The sequence below is a fragment of the Spermophilus citellus genome (genome assembly GCF_964194105.1).
Source record: "Spermophilus citellus genome assembly, chromosome: 7".
In the NCBI taxonomy this organism is placed as follows: Eukaryota; Metazoa; Chordata; class Mammalia; order Rodentia; family Sciuridae; genus Spermophilus; species Spermophilus citellus.
Genome location: NC_138188.1, coordinates 149,106,065 through 149,123,825, shown reverse-complemented (window position 1 = coordinate 149,123,825; position 17,761 = coordinate 149,106,065). Strand labels below are relative to the sequence as shown.

Genomic DNA, 17,761 nt, shown 5'->3' with positions numbered 1-17,761 from the left:
CTTTTCACAAAACCTTTCACTTTACTCCTAGGGAGCTATGCAGGCTTCCAGTCAAATGCCTGTTATTCATATTTTACACTTCTACTATTTTTCTGCTCTAATTTTCTAGGACATTAACAATGTTAAGCAATAAAATAGTTGTAGGGGATGGGGAAGACTTCACATAGGTAAACTGAGGGCAAGAAGTGGCATTGTTTAACAATAAAGAATAAACAAAAACAGTGAAATATAGCCCCAAACCATAAAATGTCCAGTGGTCTGATACCATTTTCCAAAAGGTCAAAAGTGCTATCACATTAGTATTATCCCTAAAGTTACCTCTATATTTTGGCATGATGCAATAAATTCAGAAAAAGAATGACTTTTCAGTTATTGAGGAAGGCTAAATGGTAAAACTAATATAAAGACTGAAAAGCAGTTGTTATTTTTTTAAGTAGGTATTCTCAATTATACAAAATGTGTGTAATTATGTCTGTGTGTGTGTGTGTGTGTGTGTGTGTGTGTGTGTGTGTGTGTTGCTGAGGATTGAACCAAGGACCTCATATATGTGAGGTTAAAACTTTATCACTGAGCCACATCTCCAGACCCAAAATGTGCATAATTTTTGATGGTGTCCTGGTATCTAAAGATTACTTTATCTGGAACATCTATCTCCTGTGTAATATCTTATCCTTCCCTTCCCACCTCCAAAAGAGCTGGAGACATGAGAAATTAAATTCAAAGCACTTGATTTATTTAAAAATTATTAGCTATAAGTGGCTGGACATTTGTAGCACTCAACCACTGCCAAACTTAAATTCATTAGCACTGAGTGTTTCCTGATTTAGATCCAACAAGAAATATGCAGCAATTAATTTATGGTTGAGAAGCCAATGTGCACACTCAAAAGTAGCTGTGTCTGGAGATTGGTGATTCAGAAAGGAGTAGCCATGTCCCCTGGGACTCCTCTATGCCTGGCCAAGAGACTTGCAGAAGTCCTGAGTGTTTATACCCATTAGTTCTAGGCAAGCTGGCTGGGAGTGTGCTCTTCTAAAATAAAGGTAAGCACTGCCAGAGAAATTGTGCAGTGAAAGCAGGTTATTGAATTTCCTCTCTCCAATACTTAATAACCTTGAGGCCAAAAAAGATAGCTGTGTTTGCTGTATCCCCGAGTCCACAGTGCCGGATGATGAGAAAGGCCACCACCCAGGTAGGGACAGCTCAAGATCACCCACAACACAGGCCGCTAAGAAGAATCTGCAGACATACTTAAAATATTAACATGTAGCTTATTTTAAGAGCAAAGTTTACAGTCCCTCACTGAACATTGAACTTTAGATAGAAAAAATGTTTTTGGAAAACCAGGTCTCTGAATCCTTTGCCAATTTTACAGCTTATCTGATTATATAATTTAGCATAAGAGCTCAACATTCAGTTTTTAACGTAGTCTTAGTAAAATTCAAACTCACTATGGTTGTACCTTGATTTTCACAATAAATGTTCTTTAAAAGGAAATGCAAATAAAACATTTAAGGCAATGGTGACCTATATTTTTCAAAAGCTTTGCTTCCCCCTTTGGGATGGGGAGTTTTCGATCTTATTTCCTTGCCATTCCATCTACTGAGTGTGCACTTTATGCCTCTAACAGCTTCTCAAACAGACTTTAGAGTTACATTAGGTCAGTGCCCTTTGTTCTTTTCTCAATGCTCTTGCTCCGTTATCTGCCTCTATCTCCCAAATGACTCAAGGAATAGCAGGCAAATGCACCCATTTCTCTTTTAATGTCACACATTTCAGCTAAGACCTGAAAGAAAAAGCACAAAGACATAGAGATGAAGTAGGAAGCGACGAGACAGCGTATGAAGTCCTGTTGGGCTGCTTTGGATGCTTCAGTGGGGACAATGATTTCTTCTATGCCATGGCTATTTTGGGGTCAATTCTTAATTTTATGCCTGAGTATTGAAAGGATGGAAAGATTGAAATAACTAAAGTGCTAGAATTACAGAAGGAAAGTGGAAATATAAAGAACAGCAACGTTCATCTGATAATTCCCATGCAACATTTATATGAAAGATGAATAGTGCTAGAAGTTAGGTATGTAAAACCAGAGATCACCTGGAGGGAAGGACTATCTTCCACCCCATTGGTGGACCTCAGTGGCCAGATGGAAACAAACAACCACATTCTTTCTGTGTCTATCTCAAATCACCTCATTTCACTTTTTTATCTTTTGCCTTATTTTAAACATTTAATTCACCATGGACAGTAAAAATTTATGAAATAGGCACATATTTCTATCAACTTTGTTTTATAAACTATCCATTTTACATACACAATATGTTAAAGCTAAGAAAGGAATGGAAGAAGAGAGGGATGCAGGGACAAAGAAGAAACTTGGCAATTTGTGGAACAAACAACAACATCAACAACAACAACAAAAACAGTAACTGTTGGTAGCAAAGCCCAGATAGAATTTCAGACTAGAATAAATTTATGAAGTAGATATGAAAAAGTGACTGAGAATAAAAGACTAAGAGGAAGTCAGCAGTAGATAGGGAGCCTATAGAAGTCAATGAAATGATACTGAAAAATTGATCAGTTTCCTTTTCCCCTCAACTATGCATTTTGAAAAGTGAAAAATGTGCACCTAATCCACTATTAATTCAATTTTAAACATTTTATACCATGAGATTAATAATCAGGCTGTATAATGACTTTGTTGTTGTTTCCTGGAATGGGTCTGCCATTTAGTAGAGATGTCCATACTATTTTATTGCAGAAGGACATACATCAACTTTTAAAAAGGACATCTATAGACTGTATGACTCAGAGTATGCAGAAATGGTACAGTAACATATTCTAAGACTGAGAACATGGTGGTAATAAGTTAGTTATGTCAATCACTTGGTAAAAAGAAATCGTTTTATTTTTAAAGGTTATCTCCACACAACCTCTAAGGAAAAAAAAAAAGGACTGATATACCTATTTCTTAATAGCAAAGCAAATATGTTCTTGGTTTTCAAATTTTATAATTTCTGAATTAAGTGTCATGAAGAGAACCCACATCTTGAAGTCTCCTTGTTGTTGGCTGATTTCAAATAGTTTTCCCTCTGTCCATCTCTCCACTAATCATCAGCTGATGAGGTAGAGTCACTGTCAGTGACTTTGCAACCATAGTGAGTTTGCGACTCATTTTGCCTCCAGATACGTAAAGAAGACCTGTGCCACATGCATCCACACCTGGTAAAGACTTCCCAGCTAATATTTAGTTACCCAGGCCAAAGATCTGTGCTTTTGAGTAAAAAAAATTTTTTTTTTAAGTTTCTTAAGACAGCACTTTTGAGGAATTGGAAAGCGTTCTTGCTGATTCAGATTTGTTGACAGTCTTCTAACATCAGCAGTCTGCTAAGCCATTCTGCTTTCCACAGCGTGCTTTTTCCATCTAGCAATGAAGATAACGCTCTCCACGGAGTTCTGAAGTGCCTCATCTTGGTCCTGTAAACAGAGCTTAGTGAGGTTTTCCTGTCATTCTTTCCTATTGACTTGATATGGATGTTTTCCTTTCAACTTGATGTTTTTCCCACACATTCTCTTTGGCAGGCCTCTTACTTTTAATGCTTTTTCTGGGTTCCCTTCAGAAGCTTTACCTCTTCAAACACCCTGGCTCAGAAGTTAAATGGGAACTTCGCTCTTTATTCATTTTCATATAATGCCTCCATCACAGATGGACAAATTCCAAGGTATTCACTTTGAAGAAACCGGAGTGTCGCTGTAAAAACATTTGCAGAACACTTAAGAGGGGTTACTTCTCAATGAAAAAATAAGGATTTGAATTTGTTGAATCAAAAGAATAATACATCTAAAATGTTGGCAGATACGTTGGACAGAGAACTCTCTATCTTTGTTTCCTATTTTTTTGGTCTACCTTTGTATCTGTGTTTGCCAATTTTACCTTCAGACTGTTACAGTGAGAAGAGACACATTTCTTCATAGTGAATTAGGGAGAGGTTAACTGCCTTGGCCAACAGCACTCACCTTGTTAGTGCTTCACCAGCCTTAGAGGGTAGGCCAGGTGTTTGTCCCATTAGCCTAGCTGCCCTTCAGCAGCAACATTAGACAGCTCTCCACATGCTTGCAGAAGACAAAGTGGCATGCAATGAGGAGGGCAGATTCTAGGCATAAGACCCTAATTTAAGCTTTGTGGCTTGGGGTAAATTATCTGCCTCTTATGATCCTCAGTTCTCTTGTCTATAAAGTAAGCAAAATAAATGAAACTGCCTCATAGGGTTCTTGTGAGGATTAAATAAGTTATTACATGTAGATAACTGAGAACAGTGTGTGGAAGAAATGTTTGTTATTGTTTTTATTTCCTTTATCATCAGTGTATAAATCTAAAATTAAGTAAACAAAAAATATAGAAATAGATGGGCAGTATGCATGCATATATGACAAAAGAAGATAAATAGAGTAAAGCTCACTAGGCAGGGATTCTCAGGGAAGCATTTTTGGGGGAGAAAGCCCTGTGTCACCTGTGGATCTGCTTCATCTGTGTCCCACCTTCTGTAGACCTCTCATCTCACCCCTGTTTGCCTGTGGCCACCCTGATCCCTAATATTTGCAGTAAGACACTAATTTGGTTTTGACAGATATACTCCAAACACCCAACAGATACCCGTTCTTAAAAGAATAGACACTAAGGAAAGAAAAAGAAGAGTCAGAAGGCTGGCCTAGTCCTAAATTGTCAAAAATTGTTTCTTTTCTTCTCTCATCACTCCTTTATTCTATGAATCTTGAAAGAATTTCATTCAAATTTCATCAGTCTGAAAGGAACGTTACTTTTTTAGTCCATCTCTTTCATTTTATTGGGAGAACTTAAGGGGTAGATGTGGGTCATATTTTTTTCCATATTCTTGATTCTAAGTATGCTTTCTAGAACATTCTAGGTACTAAGCAAATGCTTGTTCAGTGAGTGCTACAATAAATGAGGTACAAACTTGACTATTATGGAATTAGTGGAAAGGAGACATGGGATAAACACATAGGGATAAGGTAAGTGAGAAATAGATATGGGATGTAAATAGGATGCCAAGGATGAATTCTGTTTCTCCAAGTTGTGGAGGATTTATTGTTGCTATTAAGTATGCTATCAGATTTCCTCGAGGTCCATCCTAATTTTCTCTTGTTTTAGTGTTTCAGCATAATGGATATTTTCAAACTACTTCAGATAATTTCGTGTACTTATATGCTGCCAGCCACACCTCCATTACAGGCATTCCATTACATGCATCACCCACGAAGGGTGCTGGAGAGCGCTGCTGAATCCCACCCTTGCCACTTGCAGAGTCCCTTTTCCATGGAGATTGTGGGTGCACAGTGCTTCGGCCTTATCTGAAGCCTTTAATTGTTAGATCTCCCCTTTTAGGGATGTGAAACCTAAACTTATTACGGAGGTCAGTTTCCATTGTTCTTTTAGGTAACTGTTTGCTAGACATACCACGAAAGCAAATCCAGGGCCCTGAGGAACTCCCAGGACAGACCTACGATGCCACCCAGCAGTGCAACCTGACATTCGGCCCCGAGTACTCAGTGTGTCCTGGCATGGACGTCTGTGCCCGACTGTGGTGTGCCGTGGTGCGCCAGGGCCAGATGGTGTGTCTGACCAAGAAGCTGCCAGCTGTGGAAGGGACACCCTGTGGGAAGGGGAGAATCTGCCTGCAGGGCAAGTGTGTGGACAAAACCAAGAAAAAATACTACTCAGTAAGTGGCCACCCAAATCCCTGAGACCTGGCATGGGATGTGTGTGGGTACTGTCATAGAGGGCTTCTTGGTTACAAGATTCTTCCTTTCTGATCTATATAAGTTTCATTTTTTTGCCTCCGTAATCAAACACTGGAGAATATCTGACAATAGGTATTTCTTTAGGAATTATAGCCTTTCACACGTAAATAAATGACCAAGAATCTGTCTAATTGAGACCCCAAGTAGGGCCCCAGAACTCATCTTTTGGAAGCTCACTTTTAAACTCCTCTTGCTAACATTCCAGATACATTTATTTAAATTTAGTAAGTAAATAGTAGCAGAGTCAATGCCATGGTCCTTATACGTATTTGGCAAGCTCCAAACGGTCATTTTTCTTCCGTTGATAGCAAGTTCATCTAACTTTAGCGATTGCAGTAACCTCTGGCTGCTCTAGGGAAATAGGTTTGCACTAAATGCACAGTCCCAGCTTCAGGTCACAAACTGCCTCCTTGATCTTCAAGGCCAGATCATGCTGAGTGTTCACTCTCACTTGGAAGATTTTGCCACGTCCCAGAAGAATGCTGCTTTGTATTTATCACCTGTGTTTCTACAGGCTGTCACATAGAAATCATTTGTAGAATGGGTTCCTAGTCTTTAACACTGTCAGATACCCCAACACAGGCAGCCAGAGGTAGCTCTGCGCACATTCCCTGGACAAAATAGTGTGAAATATTTTTCCTTTCTGAATCTTTTCAGCTTCATCCCACAATGTTTCCAGGGGACTAGGCTTAGGTTGTCATTACAGAGCTCTTCCTTCCCTATGGGGTCCATGCATGTAGGGTACAGGTGTCCTTCAGTTTCTGTCACATCTAATTAGGAATTAGTCAAGCCTTTGAAATACATTTATGTAAGGATCAGAATCTGTCACAGACCGAATGCATGATATCATCAGAGGGACCCTAGAGCTTCAGGGCTAAAGAGGGAGAAAGACACGGACTTGCAATCACAATTGAACAATGCCGGGCCTCCTGCAAAGCTATCAACATTGTGCACTTTATCAAAGACCTGAGATCAGCGTGTACAGAAAGAGAACATGGTTGTCCAGTGGTTACCAACAGAGTTGTACAATATCAGAAAGCATAATTTAAAATGTCTCATAGAAAACAGAAGGCGCTCTTTGTGGTATCTTAGTATTTAGTAGGATGCATTAGATCCTCTGGCACTGGCCGTAAAGGCTGGGAAAGATGAATTGCTTGGAATTGGAAATGTGTTGCAATTCCAGAGCACGATCCTGTTCAAATTTGATGAAAATGTAACTGTCATGAGGTTTCCACTGTCTCATTATATGCAAGTGATTTCAAAAGGTACCTTTTGAATGTTTTCCTCCTGGGTTTAAAAAAAAAAAGAAAAGCTTCTCTTTTTTATTTCAGACATCAAGCCATGGCAACTGGGGGTCCTGGGGACCCTGGGGCCAGTGTTCTCGCTCATGTGGGGGAGGAGTACAGTTTGCCTATCGCCACTGCAATAATCCTGCACCCAGAAACAGTGGCCGCTACTGCACAGGGAAGAGAGCCATCTACCGCTCCTGCAGTGTGACGCCCTGCCCACCTAATGGTATGTTACTCTGCGTCAGTAACTACCCTGTGCCACAAGTGTTTGAACTCTAACAGAAATAAATAGGAGAAGCTAGTATGCAAATCAATAACAAATATGTGAGTGATTTAAAATTATTTTTATAAACAAGTTAGTGTATTCAGGGAACTGGAAGATAATGATCCTGCAGACAGAAGTGGAAGACAATGATATAAAATCTTTTAGAGTGGATGCATAAAGAAGCTCTGTGATAAAGTTAGCATCATCTCCTTAAAATTAATTATTTAAATGCACAAGATTAATATGTAAGGTTCAGAACAGGTCAAGTGTTAAAGTAACATGTTTTGTTTCCTAGGTAAATCTTTTCGTCATGAGCAATGTGAGGCCAAAAATGGCTACCAGTCTGATGCAAAAGGAGTCAAAACATTTGTAGAATGGGTTCCCAAATATGCAGGCGTCCTGCCAGCAGACGTGTGCAAACTGACCTGCAGAGCCAAGGGCACTGGCTACTACGTGGTCTTTTCTCCAAAGGTAACTACACACTGGCTGTGCAGATGCAGGAGGTGTGCTTAGTGCAAATTATTTGGTAGAATGAAGGCTGCAGGTGCCAAATGTAAATAGTCATTATTTGGGGGGTGGTTTGAATTTTGGAGATTTTTATTTTCACCTCTATAATTTTTACATTTTCAAACTTTAAACAATGAATAAAAATTATTTTTCAACAGAATAAGTAAATGTTTTAAAAGCTATTTTTGAAAATTATAAATCACTGTCAGGGCAAGCAAAGTATGACGTTAACTTCAAAATAGCCATGAAAACAACTAGTATTTCTTAGGCACATTTGCAAAGGAGAATATAAAGCAAGCAAATTTTTTTATTTTTCTGTCATTTACTTAAGAATTCTTCTGCTGAGTCAGGAAGATAGGCATCAACATCATTGTCTCTGACCCAAGGTTTTGACTAAGTCTTGGATCCTCAATGTGAATCAAGTGTCCTTCAAGCTATGTATAAGTTAAGTTTGTGGTCATCTCTTATTTTTCAAAGATGAACATATCTGCTTAGGAAATATACTGCAGGCTTTTCTTTTTTTCACTATTATGCAGCAACTATTAAATATTGTTTATTTTGCAAAGAGGTGCTGCATTTAATAATACTTCTGAAACTGGGCTTCAGAAATGTACATTATTGAAAACTAAGCTAATGTTCAATTTATGTGGCTTTTTTGAAAAATATATTTCATTTAGTATGAAATAATACATTTCATTTAAAAAATAATATAGAGTCAGATGGGATGGCACACACCTGTAATCCCAGTTACTTAGCAGGCTGAGGTAGGAGGATTCCAAGTTTGAGACCAGTCTCAGCAACTTAACAAGTACCTAAACAATTTAGCAAGACCCTGTCTCAAAATAAAAAATAAAAAGAGGTGGGGATGTTGCTCAGTAGTAAAGCACCCCTCCATTCAAACCCAAGTACCAATAAATAATTAGCACAGAGAAATAAAAACAAAAACATAACCTGGAAATAGCTCTATCTAGAGAACCATTGATCTATAGAAGTATATTCTACTTCACTTTACATACATGCACACCTTCACTCACATTCCGATATATATATGAAAAGAGTTTTGTCTATACACAAACAATAAATGCAAGTTTATATATGAACATATATATATGTTTGTGATATTGTATATACTCACATATATAAGCCACAGTTTATATGCATATGGTTTTTTAACTAGCTTTTTAATGGCAGTTTATACTAACTCCTTTATTCAAAATATATTCATTCTCTTTCAGTAGTATTTTTGTGATTTCCTCATATTTTATTTTCCACATTAACGTATTTATCTTTACTTCAATGCACAATGGGGAATGCTTTTCAACCAATCACATGGGTTTGAATAAGTTTAGATTTTCAAATGTGCTACCCTAAGAACAGTTTTGCAATAAAGAAGAATCTCTGTGTCCGTAAGGCTGATCATATTCAGTTCTCTACAGGCATGATAGTTCCACACAATAGATGAAAAAAAAAGTTTCAATCAATATCAAAACCGGATGATACTGTGGGAACATGTTATGCATACCAAAATAGAGATAAGTACCTAGGATGGCCTAGCACATTGAGAAAAGGTGTCAGATCTTCTTACCGCTAATATAGCAAGGATGTTTCAGTCTTAAATCCCTGAAAACTAAGTGGTTGGTTGATTTTTGATTGCTGGTTTATTTTTCAATATATGACTTATTCCAATCAAATGTAAATGAGAACTTGCTAGTTTACCAAAGGAATCAAATAGCAATGCACCCATGTTCCCACTCTTGCTGTGTCTGCCATTTCAGGTGACCGATGGGACTGAGTGCAGGCCCTACAGCAATTCCATCTGCGTGCGCGGGAAGTGTGTGCGCACGGGCTGCGATGGCATCATTGGCTCAAAACTGCAGTATGACAAGTGCGGGGTGTGTGGAGGAGACAACTCCAGTTGTACAAAGGTTATTGGGACCTTCAATAAGAAAAGGTAATACGATAGAATGCTTGCCCTTACGTGAATAGAACAAAGCTTTAGACACTTGCAAAATTGATACAGGGGACTCACATTACCTCATAAGCTGTTTTTAGGGGAAGTCTGACATGGCTGTAGGAACACATTACGAATGTGAGAAGGGAAGGAGAGGAGATGAATAAAGCCCTGATAACTCAGGAGAAACTCTTGGTGCCTCTGGAAAAAGATGGATGGCCACAGCTGTAGGGGTCAAGAGGACAGCATCCAGCTACCATGACATTGTACAGATCTGTTACCCTAAAACATAGTTGATGAAAGGATGCCTGGTTTCTATTTTAACTATTTTTTTTTAACAAATCAGTTTTTACTAGCCTGAGTTTTTGTTGAGAAAGCATTTCTTCTTGCAAACTGTAAGTTAATGGAAGCGGTGTGGGTACCAATCCTGGTTTATAATGAATATTCTGGTTTATATCTATTCTAAAGAAAATTCATAAAACAATGTCTCCTGCATCTTTAATTGCACTTTAAATATGTAAGTGTATAAATTACCTATTTCTGGCATCAAATGTTATGCTAACAGATAGGATGGCTAACTCTAGTGGAATATAGGTTTATTTTTCTTCTTTGCAAAACCACTTTTTGCTGAGTGGTATTAGCTGAGTTGACCTATATTCTTGATGTAGGTGCTGTGTTATCTTTAGAGAGTGAAGCACAAACCAAACTAACTATAAGAGTTTAATTAAAAGATTAAGCATCATGTCAATGTAAACACTTGAAATTATCTTTGACAAGATAAAAAAAATGTGTGGCTAAAAATTTATTCTGGGTTAAAATATGTACTACCAATCTTACTTGATAATGAGATAATAATTAATTACCCAACTGTGTTGAGCCATCTGTGTTGATAAATCCTGCACCTCCAATTATATCCTGCATTTTTATACATCTCAAAGACATGTTATAGATGATGAATTTAGCCATTTGTTTAACAAATGAGGAGACTGGCGCTATGAAAGTTTAAGACGTACAGACTTCTACGTGGCTAATGGGTGTTGAGCTGAGCAGAGGCTATAGCTTAAGTACAGGCCATTTTGTAATTTTAAAAATAATAATAAAGGAAGGCAGTAATGCAAAGAGGAAGAAAAGAAGGGAGGTAGAGAAGGAGGAAAGAAAGATTTATAAACTAGATGGGGAATAAAGTTAATTTTAATAATATTTATCATAGACATATATCCTATGTATTCTTCTACATAAAGTTTAAACTCCCTTTTAAAATGCTAAATATAGGGCTAGGGCTGTAGCTCAGTGGTAGAGTGCCTGCCTCGAATGCGTGAGGCACTGGGTTAGATCCTCATCACTACATAAAAATAAATAAAGATATTATGTCCACCTACAACTAAAAGAAGAAACAAAGAAAGAAATTAAAATTTAAAAAAGATTTAAAATGCTAAATATAACATTTTAAGTTCTTTATATTGACAACTAATATCTTCACATAAGATGTCACATGAAAAGATGAAGAAATTCATGATAAAGACAGAGGATGTACAGTACAACCACTTGCAAACTGGTTTGACCAAGACTACATTATGTGATACAAATAATCTGTTTGAATGTCCAAAATAAATTACCTATGAGTAACATTAATCTTGGAGCTAAAATATTTGCAATTAAGCTCTAGTTCAAAAAAATAATTCACTAGCCATGTAATCTTTGAAAAGTCACTTAAATTTTTTTTAATCATGATATTTCTCAAAAGTAGAATGGAAATAAGAGCAATCATCTTGCAATTAATGAAAGCATAGGTGAGGATTAAATGAGGCAATACAAACTAAAATACTTCAAGTTCACACCTGTTCACAAACATGACCACTCCTCCCTTAGCTCAGTAAATGGTAACTCAAATTACTTAAGCCTACACTTTCAAGTTGGCTTTCACTTCTCATTTTCTCTCACACCCCATATTCATCTACCAGTGAATCCTTTTGGTTTGCTTCCCACCATTTTTCCAGATGTGTTGCTCTTTACCATGACTTCCTCCCCAGTCACCAAGTCTTTTTTTTTTAATTTTTTTTTTTTATATACTGGGGATTGAAACCAGGGCCTGTGCATGCCAGGAAAGCACTCTTCCAACTGAGCTGTATCCCCATCCCTCCCGGTCACCAAGTCTTGCCTGGCTGACCAGCAGTCTTCTCACTGATCACTCTGGCCCTGGCCCCTCACAGCCTCGTCTTCCTCCCTTGAGAAGAGTGACTGCTTTATGACCTAATCAGATCCTGGTGTTCCTTGGTCAGCACTCTCTGATGGCCCCATGTCACTTAGTGTCCAAGACGGCTTTATCCCCTAGCCTGCTAGGTGGTGCCTCATTGACACTGGTCCTCTCACTCTGCTCCTGATTCCTTTCAAGCAAACAACTTTCATGTATGGGCCATTTCCTCTGCCTGGAACACTTTCCCCAATTAATAAGCTGTGGTCTCTGTAAGCCTCTGTTAAATATCACCTTCCCAGATAATGGCTACGCTAACGAGCAGGAAGACCATTCCCCAATCCCGCCATGACTCTGTCTTCTGACCTTGCTGAGTTTCTTTGCAGGAAATATGAGTTTTATTTAGGGGAAGGGTGAGGGGGTATGACTGCCTTCCATGACAGCATGCTAAGTATGTGAATGAATTTACTCCTTCATGACAGGCAGGCACTGCTCTTGGTACTGTGCAGATAGCCCTGCACAAAACCAACTTCTCTTGCTCTTCCAGATTTTATAATAGTTAAGTGAAAACGACCTCATTTATTTATGGTAGTCAAGGAACCTGGTTGCTCTCCAGAATTTAAATGATACCCAACAGGATGCAGAAAAACTGAAATATTAATCACAAGATAATGGAACCCATCTTTTAATTAGTGCCTATGAAATCAGGGCACTAATCCTCAGCCTTACCAGTGCCTTGTAAAACTCAGTTTGAAAACCTGTTATGGTGCTGACCTCACTGATTCTCAGCAAAACGAGACAGGCTCTGAGGAGCAAGATAAAAACAAAAAGCTCTCCTGCCAATTTTCTTACCATTCAATTTTTCTTTTTCTTATATCTTGCTTAGTATCATTATAAGCAGAATTTAGTTTCAGTTAACTGTTATAAAATATGCATAAGGATTTTAGGCAAGGGACATGGTGAAAAGAACTCAAATTGGGATTCAAGAGACATGATTTCTAAGCCAAATACTTCCATTAGTGAATTAGAGTGAACTTGTTTAAATACTTGAAAGTATTCCTTTTTCTTAGCTTTGAATGTAAGATGAGACTCCCCAACATATTTCCTGCTGTTGTTTGAAGCCACCATGGGTTTGCATATCATTGATTGGTATTAGACACTACAAAAACAAAAAAGGTCTGGAAGAAAGTACTGTGCATAATATATTTAAAAATTGAAATGATGAATCAAGCCGGAATAAGCAATATCCTCAGCCTGCATCTTCTTTCTTCAACACTGTCAGAAACTCTGATACCTAATTGGCAATTACTGTGGAACAGATGCCCAATAAACAGGGCACTTCCTTGGGGTGAGCTTCCCCTTCCATCCAGATGAAATTCTGGAGCAGGGGAAAGACTTGGATTTTTAGTGTTTGGGTAGTGACCCCATAGCTTCTAACCTTGAGTAAGAAATAGACAATTCAATTTCATACTACTCAGTCAAACTGCACAAGGAATTTCTATTTAACTGCACCAGGAGTTTCTATTTAAATAACTGGAAAATTATTTAAAGTAAGTAGTGGGACTACTTGTGTAGTCCCTTGGTGCTTAATTAGCATTTTTCCCAGCATTTGCACAGGTTTATGAGTATTAGAGATATCTGTGACTTTTTCCCTTCTCCTAAGCAGATGGCCTAGCAACCTATCTTATTTGTCACCCATTGTAACATTTTATTTGGTTTGTCATATCTCCATGAATACTAATTTCAGGGAGTTTTGATAAGGTGTTATTTTTTTCTTTTATTTTCATACTGGTAGTGAGTTTTCATTACCTAGTTACAGAATTTTAACTTCTATTTAGTGTTCTATCTCTTAACACTAAATAACTTAATAGTTGTAGCAGAAATGGAAACAGAGCTTTTGTTCTGACCTTAGATCAGAAAAGTACTAAATCTATGCCCTTGAACCAGTCCACATTGAAGCAGTGTTGGGAACCCTGAGAGCGCTGCTCTAGGTACCCCACCCTGCATGATGGCCATTCAGTTGGCCTGGAGTGTGGCATAAGCTTTGGAACTTCTAAAAGATCTCCAGGATATTCCAATATGCAAATAAGTTTGAGAAACAGTAAAATTTGCTATGAGATTGAATGAGGGCAAATGTTTTTTTGTTATCTTGTGTTTACATATGTCACATTGTATCTAGAAAAGAATGTAAAGTGACATTGTAAAGATGATAGAGTAGGAAAAGGATGGCAATGGTTGAATGAATTTTTAAATGAAGTTGGCATAAATTTTTTAATCAAGGTAAGTTGTTGACTTCATCCTAATTTTGAACATCTCCATACAAATGCAGATGGTCACTTTTAATGTGTCATTAGAAAATGCCTTTCTAAAGTCAATCTAAATTAATCTTTTAAAAATATGGATAGTTCGTGGGAAGATGTTTAGTGAGTTACTTTTTGTTCATCCATTTGCTGAGAGTTTACCTATTTTTTTCTCTTTGCCCCCCTCCTCTGTGGAAATTCCTCTCTCCAGTAAGGGCTACACTGACGTTGTGCGGATCCCTGAAGGGGCAACCCACATAAAAGTCCGACAATTCAAAGCCAAAGACCAGACTAGATTCACTGCCTACTTAGCCCTGAAGAAGAAAAACGGCGAGTACCTAATCAATGGAAAGTACATGATCTCCACTTCCGAGACAATCATCGACATCAATGGAACAGTCATGAACTACAGTGGTTGGAGCCAGAGGGATGATTTCTTGCATGGTATGGGCTACTCAGCCACAAAGGAGATCCTAATAGTGCAGATTCTTGCAACAGACCCAACAAAAGCTTTAGACGTCCGCTATAGTTTTTTTGTTCCCAAGAAGTCTACTCAAAAAGTGAACTCTGTCACTAGCCACGGCAGCAATAAAGTGGGACCACACCTTCCACAGCTACAGTGGGTGACAGGCCCCTGGCTTGCCTGCTCTAGGACCTGTGACACGGGCTGGCACACCAGGACGGTGCAGTGCCAGGATGGAAACCGGAAGTTAGCCAAGGGATGTCTTCTCTCTCAGAGGCCTTCTGCATTTAAGCAATGTCTGCTGAAGAAATGTTAGCCTGTGGTATGCTCTTAGGCACAAAGATGACTGTAGGATCCATCACTGTGGTGAACATGAGGTCTACCCCAACGCACAGAAAGTCATGCTTCAATGTCATTGTCACCAGGAGTTGAATTATGGGCAGAATCTGCTCTCTGTGACCAAAAGAAGATATGCACTGCTTCATGTGACAGTGGTAACCTTGGAATATAGGAAAATTTTTTAGTTATTGAACATCCCCTGGACCTACAAGAATGGAAAACACACTGATGAATGTAGAATCAGGGGACGTTTGAAGATGGCAGAACAGTCTCCCCCTTGTCACCTACCTCTTACAGAATGTCTTCAAAGACATCGCAATCATTTTCACCCATGATGCACAGTAGCTTATTTTTACTGTTTGTAAATACCTTCTTCCTTGGTATGTCACTTTATATCACTTGGTTCTATTAAAATATATATATATATATATATATATATATATATATATATATATATATATTTCTATAAAATAGTGTTTGACCAAAGTAGGTCTGCAGCTATTTCAACTCTTTCCAGTTTCCAGAAAGAGCTGTGGATGTTTTACTGGAAATTAAGAACTTGCTGCTGTTTTAACAAGATTTAGTATGTTTTCTGAACACAGGAGATAAAACATATTCAAAAAACATTTTAACAGCAAGCATCTCTTGAGCAATTCTGAAAAGGAAAAGGATCTCATTGTATCTAGTCATTTAAATACACACATGGGTCCATTTACTTAAATCATTGAATGCCTGTATTTTTTTCAGGCAGCCAGCCAAATTTAATATATGATTAGGATGTAGAAGTAGTGTGTGTGTGTGTGTGTGTGTGTGTGTGTGTGTGTGTGTGTATGTGGTCAGCATTCAGGAGTATAAAAATAAGTTTTCCTCGTGTTGGAATTTAAAGGATAAAAACACATGTCATCTAGTTTTCAATTTAGATTTTCACAACTTCTTTCTCTTTCTACGGCTCTCATTTGATATATCACAATGTGTAATGTACATGCAGAAACCACATCCCACACCCTCAACACTGGTATACCTCTTACCAGCAAGCCTTTAAAATGTGTTTGTTTTTGCTTGTTTGTTTGTTTTATTGATGGGTTCCAAAACACCTGCAATGTTTTGTACTTCTTGTCAACCTGGTTTAATAGGAATATTAAAAATCACTTGGAAATTAGTCATATCTAGAAGAGATCATTATCACTAATGTGGTCAATGCAAAAAAAATAGTGTTTAACATGAATAAGGCTGTTTCCACACCATAGGCAATAATTTCTTAATATTTTAATATATTTCTACTTTACTAAAGATTTTTCCCAACTGGAAAGTATTTGGTTGTATCAGTAAGTGTTTGGGTGACAAAAATATCATGATTTCCAGGAAGTTTGTTACTTTTAGTTCCATAGCCTGTGTAGGTAGGTTATAAGTCTGAACAGTTAGACATTGAAAATATTTTACAATCATGCATATAAAAGTCTTTTTTTAAATAAATACTGTAAACTGCATTCTCCCATTTCATAACTCAGAAAATCAAAGGTACTTATTTCACTGGTATTTCTTTCTTCTTTGTGAGATATCACAAAGTTAATTAATTGTTTTATGTAAAATTTTATAATAATCGCACCAAATGTGCCTATTCTTAAAAGATTTGCATATAAGAATTTTAGGGAATTGTTGTTGGATTTTCATTAAACTTTTGAGAGTTTATTTTTATTATAATATTTTATAACATAAAAGAATTACCCAGTTGATCTGGCTTTATCATATCTGTTTCAGTGGATCAGGAATATGGATGTCTCATTCTTTGAAGTATTGTCTTTGGAAATTCCTTTTGTAAAACAGATAATGTTTTACAAAACAAATGACTATTCAGATTTTCACAGACTGAGATTGCTTTGGAAATAGTAGTTTTATCTTAAGAAATTATCATTTTAAAAAAATGGAGTCTAATAAGACTGATACATACATTTGATGGTGAACACCAAATACAAGGACAGGGACAAAAACCAGTCAAATGGGTAAGAAAAAAATTTAAAATCTCATTAATTCAAAGATACTTTATAGTTTTAATATTTTTCCTAATTTAAAAAATAATTTTAATCAACTAACTCAACTATCACAAGATTCATTTTTATATTTTGTGATTCTACTTCCAACAACATTAAAAAAACAATTAAAGAGTACACAAGGCTGTCTCCTACTCTTTTTTACTGTATTCATAGATTTTTAATAGGATTTATCCATGATTCATTCTTCCCCCAAATAATGAAGTTTTACACTTCTCTTTGAAAAAATCTTAATAGGGTTAAAACAAATAAACCACTATTTCATTTTTATAAGGAGCTTCTTTATCTTTTTTAAAAAAATAAGTTTTAATAGATTGACTGAGGAATGTATGTCTAAACTCCTGAGAAACATGATACAGACTGGAACCTGAAATTCAGAGGTGGAGTGTTGAGACTAATGAACAAAGGAAAAAGTACTTTTCAACTCCATCTAATTCAGTCCAGTTTGATATTGTACTGTCTTACCTTTCCATTGTTGCATCTTGAATTTTTTTTTAAAAGTATAGGATTCAGGATGTTAAAAAAAAAAGAATAAAATGTATAGTTTTTTTTGAAAAATGCTCAGGTTTATAAGAATCTAATCTCACTTAT

At 37.1% G+C, this 17,761-nt stretch overlaps 1 protein-coding gene across 1 annotated transcript in view; it reads left to right on the top strand.

The window, feature by feature from the left end:
* ADAMTS5 (ADAM metallopeptidase with thrombospondin type 1 motif 5) overlaps positions 1-17,277 on the top strand; it is a 44,022-nt gene extending 26,745 nt beyond the window's left edge. Inside the window, exons 5-9 of the mRNA XM_081300629.1 lie at positions 5,453-5,736; positions 7,149-7,332; positions 7,667-7,842; positions 9,654-9,829; positions 14,532-17,277. Coding sequence (XP_081156755.1) covers positions 5,453-5,736; positions 7,149-7,332; positions 7,667-7,842; positions 9,654-9,829; positions 14,532-15,099 — 1,388 coding nt within the window. The 3' untranslated portion in view covers positions 15,100-17,277. The remainder of the gene's footprint in view (positions 1-5,452; positions 5,737-7,148; positions 7,333-7,666; positions 7,843-9,653; positions 9,830-14,531) is intronic.
* The last annotated feature ends 484 nt before the right edge of the window (positions 17,278-17,761 follow it).